Source organism: Uranotaenia lowii, chromosome 3, assembly GCF_029784155.1.
Source record: "Uranotaenia lowii strain MFRU-FL chromosome 3, ASM2978415v1, whole genome shotgun sequence".
NCBI lineage: Eukaryota > Metazoa > Arthropoda > Insecta > Diptera > Culicidae > Uranotaenia > Uranotaenia lowii.
In genome coordinates this window covers 22,124,204-22,132,408 of record NC_073693.1, presented here as the reverse complement: position 1 = coordinate 22,132,408, position 8,205 = coordinate 22,124,204, and the positions used below count along the sequence as shown (strand labels likewise).

The following is an 8,205-nucleotide window of genomic DNA, read 5'->3' as shown; positions in this document are numbered from 1 at the left end:
ATTTCAAGATTTCGAAAATGATAGTCTTGTGTTGTTTCTTCAGTTATTGAAGTTCAGTTTCATAGTTTTTTTTCTGAATTTTGAGAACTCAGGATCTTTGTTTAAGGTACTAAAATCATTTGGATTCCTTATCTGACTTTTTTCACTGATTCTTAAACATTTAACATTTAATCTCTGCTATGAATTTTTTCCATCGATCATTTTTGCACTTATGTATACCCTCTAATAGCTTTGAGGGTATCGAATGAAATTTTTGTCACATTTAGGATAACACTTTTATAAAAATTTATGTTTTTCTGATGAGAATCATATTTATTAACATCTCATGAAAAAGATTTTTTTTATGTTTAAAAGTTATAAAAGTGAAATTCACATTTGGTGCAATTTCTGCTTTGGATCTGATTGTGGCTTTGAATCTCCTTTTTTAATTTAATTCGTATTTTGTTTCTCATTACCTCCTTTAGAAAAAATGATTAAGATTTGAGACACTGAATTTTGGTTCTTAAAAGAATCCGATTATAAGTTTTGAATCCTTAAACTCTTATCCCAGAAAGCATGAAATAGCTTTAGAAGTGATAGCTCAAATCGTTAACAATGTTTATTGGAATCGCAATTCCTAACAAATACTCAAACGATCGTAGAAATAGTAACCTAAAATCTGTATAAATCTGATTATGATAAAAAGTCCGCCATGTTTGCAAATTTGTTCTCCTGCTCAGGATTTAAGTGAAAAAAGGTTGTTCTCTCTGTGATAATGCCCAATGAGAGAAGCAACAAGTATTGTCGCTGGCAATGAGAGCAAAACTTGTGCTCTCTTACATGATAGTATGTGAGAATGTACGAATAAGATGTTGAATATTGTTCAATTTGTATAATTTTAATTGCTTAAGCCAGAAGCAAGTCCCGGCAACGATATACAATCCATGTACAGCACATTTTTCAGATTTAAGCTTTTTTCCTCAGATTTAAGCTTTTTCTTCAGATTTGAGCTCTCTTATCCTATGCGCGCAAGGCAAAAAAAGCTTAAATCTGAGGGAAAAAAACTTAAAAACGAGATTCCCTAACACTTTGCAAATAGATGTTAGTCACACGATACATAGACAAATCCTATATCGTTGCAGGGATCTGGCCAAGGTTGCCGAAATCACAGAAAAATCTGTATTTTCACAGAATTTTGATCAAACTTTCATCACAGAATCTGTGTCACAGAACACAGAATTTTGATATTTTCACAGATTTCACAGAATCTTTAAATTTTGAATGGATTTCCGGAATCACAATTTTCTTGAACAGTTTAAAATTTTGATTTCTTACTTTGAATTAGAAAGGTATGAAAAGATTGGTAATGGTAATTGATTTTGCCCAACAAAAATGTGTAAAAGACCCAATTTATCATGAATTTTCCATGAAATTCAAGGAAATAGCATCACAGAAATCCATCACAGAATTTTTGGGTAAAATCACAGAAAGTCAGAATTATTTTTCTCAAAAACACTGAATTTATTTCGGCAACCTTGGATCTGGCCAGAAGTTAAAAATATTTATGTGTATTGCCTCCACTTTGGTAGGTAAATGCTGTTTTTTCGAGTTTTATACGATGATTCTATAATGTTTATGAAACGTAGTTATAAAAAAGTTTGTTGATAAATATAAATACAAAAATGTAAGCTGGGATATCTGTATCTGTATGAAATTTTAATTTAATTATTTTGTGTATTTTTTTTCAATTTTGTATTCTATGTTTCAAATCTTCATGATACTTCCCAATTGTCATTAGGTGAATATTTCTCGATGAAGCAAAAACCGCAGTAATGAAATGAAAAACATTTAAAATATCAATCCGGTAATTTTTCCAAGTCAGAGAGTTTTAGTTGGTGATAAGAGTATTAAAATATTGAGAATAAAACTTTGCATTTTGCGGCTCAAATCAGAGCTTTCATTTTTAAGAAATTTCAAAACTCTTTCCTTCCACAATGTTTGCACGTGATTAATTAACAATTTTTATTTGAAGATACCAGAAACTAGACCAGAATCCAGAAATCAGAAACAGACAGTATACTGAACTTATCTACAGTTATTTTACACGTTTAAAAGGTTTGTCTGAGGTAGCATTTGAAAAAAAAAATGAAACATAGGGGCCCCCGAGAAAAATTGCCCCGGGCCTCCAGATGGCTTAATCCGGCCCTGATACTGAGTGATGCGGTTAACATGTCACAGAAAAGGTTATTTTAGGAACATTTTGTAACAAAATTTTGTAGCAAAACTCAAACTTCGAAAGCACGCGTTTAAGTAGATATGTTATAGTAGATAGTTTCGTACCAGATAGAAGATCTAAGAAACAATTTATCAAGCACATGGGAATTTAAGAACATAAACACTTGAATTGGATTAACTACAAAAAAAAGATCAAGGTAAACAAAAATCCAGCTTTTCAATCAACGTTAGAAAACTGAAATTCCAGATACATATATCCAGATTCAGAATATTAAATTAAAATAACAATAAACGTTAGAAATAAATTTAAACAATTTAGATTGTTTAGATTAAATTTTATAACTAAACTAAAAATTTAAATGGTATTTTATTGATTTGAATCTATTCCAAATTTTTAAAATTGATTTGCTTTTATTCAAGCTTCCAAATGCTTAGAAAAAAATTATCAAAAAAATAAAATAAAAATGAAAATAATGAATGTAAACAAAACAAACCCCTTATTTTATTCGGAACTGGATACTTCACTTAAATTTTCATCGTGTTTTTCATACATTGTGCAAATTGACAATGTCTCACTTAAAATTGAAAACAGATAATGAACACAAACTCGAAGACATTTTCAAAAATTATATTGATTAGAAAGGTTGCGGCTTCTTCTGCACTGTAAAATATCTGTCGCTCTTATTCAGTTGTCAATTCACGATAAGATATGATTAGTGTACTTAGTAAAAAATCAAGAGAAAAGATATTTTGAATAATATTAAAAAAATTAATTTAATGTTCATTATTCTTCCATTTTTTATATATTTCTTCCCGACGGCCATGCTTAAAGAAAACTTCAATGTTTTTAAATGCAAGAGTAAAACAAATCGACGGAAAAGACTACTCTATTTAAAATAATTCCAGAAAAAATATGATCCATTTTCTCTTGAAATCAACCCTCAATTTTTTTTAAACATCTAGTAGGATAAAAGTTTTTGAATAGGAATGATGACGAAACTAAATTGAAACTTGATTAATAAGGCGTTCTTTAGTTAGCATAAATGAAAATAAACGGAACTTTATTATACGCTAGCTCACTGAAAATTCAGCGAGAAAATAAGTTCGCTTACCAAAAGTAAGCGTGTGTGTCACACAGTTTGGAATATAAATTTAAGAATAATATCATGCATTCATTCCCTCATCGGTTTCTCGAATGAACCAATAATATTGAAATTCGAATAACGAACTAAAATTTTGGATATATTTCTGATATAAAAATATCCTACAATACTTATTTTCATCTTTTTATGGACTAAGGAAAAGTCCTTAAATATCAGGAAACAAAGTTTGCCGGGTCATCTAGTTTATAATAAAAACCAAAAATGTCCGATCATGTTCAACTATTTCTGAATTCTCCATGAATCTGGAATCGAAACCTTTTTCAGATCGCTTGATGTCATAACTCCCTGAAAATATCAGAACATTTGAAAAGCTCGTTTTCTCGAGCTGTTTTTCCGTTCCAGGATATTACGGCAATTTAAAAAACAGGACAAAATCGTGTTAACTTATGTAAATGGACCTCAATAACTAATCAAACGTCGAAACCTTCATTCAAATAACTGTTTATAGTTATTCTGATTGCGCAATTGCTTTTGCGCATCCACCCCTTTCCCAACCTTGTGAGGGAATGTCGACTACAAAACAAAAATAAAACGGCAATGCAACAGGTAGGGGAAAACTGTACAAGACGCACCAGCGGGGTAAGATGGCCCATGCCATTCTTTCTCAAATATACACTAACCTACGGCTTCGAATGATGTTTTTCTTCATTTTTATTGTAGCAAACAAGCTTTTTCATTATTCAATAGATGGAAAGCTCACAAAATCTTCTTTAGTTCTTAGAAACAGAGGAATTAATGGAATCAGCGTGAAACTTGTAATTTTTTATGAGTAACATATAAGGTTTTATGGTAAAACATCTTGCGCAATTTGATCAAACTTCAGCTTATCGTTTCACCACTCATGTGCATTTTCGGTAGACTATAAATATTTTGTTGTATTTTATTAACTTCCAACAAATTTTATCAAAAACCAATCATATGAAAATTGGGGCAGAATGCCCACAATACCACGTGTTTTACGCTCAAATTTTGAATGCTGTTAACTTTTGACAAAACCCGAATATCAAAAGAAAATGCCATTCTTTTTATTTGCTGACTCCCAAATCACGATAACAATGCATAGTTATAACATATTTTGTCCTTGTTCGAGTTAAAACGGTGCACCAATATTCGACTCGAAAAAATTATCGGCCGCCATGTTTGCCGCGATATCACTATATCAGTCAAAAAAACTGAATTTCGTTGCCTACTTGAAGGCGTTTTATCTATAAGGATATAACAAAGTGTATTTTGAAAAGCGAAATTTTCGATGAGTTTAGCAATACTAAAAGATTTTTAGCCAAAAAATGATAGTTTACAAAAATACGATGAACATGTAATTAAACATTTAGTGTTTCAATAATTACATTCCGCATAATCATTGTTCTATTTCTTACCACCCTTCCTGTTTGGTGCGTTCTGTCCACTAGTTTTGGCGTTCTACCCCGCGGTTTGTTTTCTGGCTGTTTTAGTTTTTTTACAAAAATATAGTCAAAATCGTGTTTTTATCATATTTTTTCTTTTCGATAATACGTAAATTTCATCCTTGAATCGCCTTCAACTTTCAATTTGGTTCTTAAATGATTGGTATCGCTGTAAATAGCAATTATGCTTAGCTGGTGCGTCTTGCACAGTTTTACCCTACCATTCGGGTCCTTTTGAAGGCGGAATGAAAAAGGGCAACACAAAATTCAACAGTAGGGTGCACTCTCCCGTTACCAAGGGCTACAAATGCTCCCAAAACACAATACGAAAGCTATTTGGGGTGAAAAACATTGACGATAAACAACGAAAACTTTAAACATTTTATCAATTTTCAATAAGTTTTATAGCTGATTTATTATAAACCTATCTATTTTTTCAACATTTTCAACGAAAACATCTACGGAAAGGTGAACAACATCTGTAATTTGCTCTTATTGTGGACATCGCAACGTGGGAAATGTTTTTGAGGTGAGCCACAATTTGAAAATCTATCGTTGCCACATTTTCAATCCAAAAATATTTTGGAAGTGAATGATATTTTGAAAAACAAGATTTTGCTGGTGGATTTCCACTCAGAACTTATTTTTAGTTCAAGTTCAGATGAGTACTTTCAATCATCTTGCAGAACAAGCAAGTTTTCAGAAATAATTTGATTATTTGAGAAATTTTCTGCAAATTTTGGAAAACTGAATTGTTGGGAAAATTGCTTTGAAAATTTGATTATTTTAACAAGCATGACAAATTAGACATTTTTTATATTGATAATTTTCTCCAATTTGATTTTTTTTAGTTATAAGTGTTCTCACTACATTGTTTTTTTTTTTCTTCAGCAAAACTAAGGCCGCAGAAAAGTGGCTGGACGCCCAGTGCGATGGAACGGCCGCCCTACACACTTTGCCGGCCTGCATGTCCCTGTGTGACCTGAAGAATGACAACTACTATCAGCTCATTATCGTCGATGTACCCCTCTTCGATTTCGATTCCAAACCCAAGCTCAAGGTGTACAAGGGCACCAATCTAACCAGCGAACAGAACCTTCCCGGGATCCCGTCCGCCGTTGAGAGCTTGTATATAAATGAACAGGAACCGAGGATTCCCAGTTAGATTTTGAATAATTTTTTGTTTTTAAATTTTTATTTGTAATTTTTTTTATTATTTCAGTTATTGCAGTGGCAGTGGAATCGGCAATCCTTTTCTACCGGAACATGAAACCTTACTACAAGTACTCGATACCAAGTTTACCGATCGATGTGGTCGAAGTCGACGCCTGGAAAAAGTTGTCCGTCGAGCGTCCGGAAAATATCGATAAATATATCGACAATTTACGTACGTTGAATTTGAATCAAATGACGGAACTGTCCCAGGAATTGTTGGCACTTCCGGAGCACGAGAGAGCGTCCTTCATAGTGGAACACTCGGATCCGCAGTTGGAACGATTTCCTGTCATCACGGCCATGACCTCAATCAAGAAAACTACAAACGAAACCAAGTCGGCTTCATGTTTGATTCTGGCCGCCGAATCCGGTGATGTCATGATCCTGGACACTCAGGCCTTCGTGTTGCTGCATCAGGCCCGAGTTTGCTCATTCCAGGGAACCCCAAGTATCATCTCGGCCAGCGGTCAGTACGATATCGACTTCCGGGTGGTGATCGCAACCCGGGAGGGATCGCTCTGTCTGCTCCGAAAAGGTTGGCTGGTTGGTCAGCACATTGTCAAACTGGAACATCCGGCGGCCGGTTTGGCGTTGCTGCCGATCGATCAGACCATAGTGGTGGTTTGTATGAGCAATCAGCTTCTCTGCTACTCGAAAAAGGGCAAGCAACTGTGGTCCGTGACCCTACCTCAATCGGCCGTTTGCATGACCCCGGTATGTTTGCCCCATCTGGGGATCAATCTTGTTTGCGTAGCTCTGCGCGGAGGACTCGTTCAGTTTTACTGTCAGAAGAAGCTGGTCGATCAATTCTACGCTCCGGAAACCGTATCGGCCGTGACGTTTGGACGTCTCGGCCAAGAGGAGCACGTGCTGATCCTGGTCACTTCCGATGGTTCACTGATCGTAAAGATCCTCAAGAGGACGGCCGAATTCGCCGTTACTGAAAACATCTACGACATCAAAACGGCCACCGAGGAAGCCTCAGGTAGTCTGCAGATTCCGAAGAAAACGAAAATTTTTGTTGAACAAACCGTCCGGGAGAAGGAAAATGCAGCCGCCATTCATAGTTCCTTTCAGTCGGAACTGTGGCGGATGAGATTAACGGCTGCCCGGGCCACAGTTGATGTCATAAATTCAGCCGATAGCAACATGTCCGGCGATATCGGCTTGGCTCCGATTAAAATGGCCGCTGAAGTTTTAGGCCTGGGACCCGTCTTTAAGCTGTTTATAGTTTTGGAAAACATTTCCGCTCGGAAGGAAGCAACCGGATTGAATGTCCTGATCCAAGCGGACCATCGACATTATACGGCTGAGAGGCCTTACTTGCAGCTGCCGATGTTGGTTCCGGGAGCTCCGCTGAAGCTGGACTTCAAGATAACGGCTGTTATGGATCCGGGTGATGGGCTGGCACCGGCTGATTTGACACCGGAAAACTCCTTCGTGCGAGTTATCATTTTTAAAACCGGTCATGTAAGTTCTGATTTTTTTCCACCTTTGTATGGTCTGGAAGACCAAAATCTTAATTTTGAGTTGCGCATTGCATTCTCAGCTCTGAATTTTAATTTTGAAAAAGGAATTCTTAATTTTCGATTCCAAATTCTGTTTTCTGAATTTTGAATCTCAAATTCTCAATCCCCAATTTAAATTCGGATATATCTCAGATTGAAAATCATTCGTTTATATTCCGAAACCATGCTGCCATCAAACGTTTCACCTTGCTGTTACAGAGACGTTACGGCCCAGAAAAACGCCTAAATGTATGCAGACGCTTGTAACAAGTTTATCTCTTTTTCGTTTCAGTCAAAGCCGTTGATAGCATCGACCGTTATCATGCCACAATCGGAGCCACAGATACTGAACTCGTTTTAATGCTGGGAAAAATGATTTTTGGTATGAAGTTTATTTTATCATTTATCAAGTAAGGACAAGTTTTATGATAAGAAGCAACAAAACAGCATTCCAGCTTTCTTTAATTATTTGTCAATTTATGTTAAAAATGTTGAAAGGAAAATAAAGAAAAAACATCGACATTCTTTCGGTGATTTCAATTTATACAAATTCCATTAAAAGTGTTTCTCAGTGAGACTCTTATGTCTTAAAACAACATTCGTTCCATTGAACCTTTAGCCGTTTTGGTAACTCATTTTCATCTCTTTACTTTAAATTTTAAATTAATAAAATTTTACTTAAATGTTATAAAATTATTAAAA

The 8,205-nt window shown here is 35.0% G+C and overlaps 1 protein-coding gene across 1 annotated transcript; it reads left to right on the top strand.

Annotated features, from left to right (window-relative positions):
- Positions 1–5,130: 5,130 nt before the first annotated feature.
- On the top strand, positions 5,131–7,945 carry LOC129750623 (Bardet-Biedl syndrome 1 protein homolog). The gene is made up of 4 exons (XM_055745617.1): positions 5,131–5,309; positions 5,672–5,940; positions 6,003–7,465; positions 7,796–7,945. Exons 1-4 carry the CDS (start codon positions 5,299–5,301, stop codon positions 7,862–7,864), a joined length of 1,812 nt encoding a protein of 603 aa, XP_055601592.1. The 5' UTR covers positions 5,131–5,298; the 3' UTR covers positions 7,865–7,945.
- Positions 7,946–8,205: the final 260 nt, after the last annotated feature.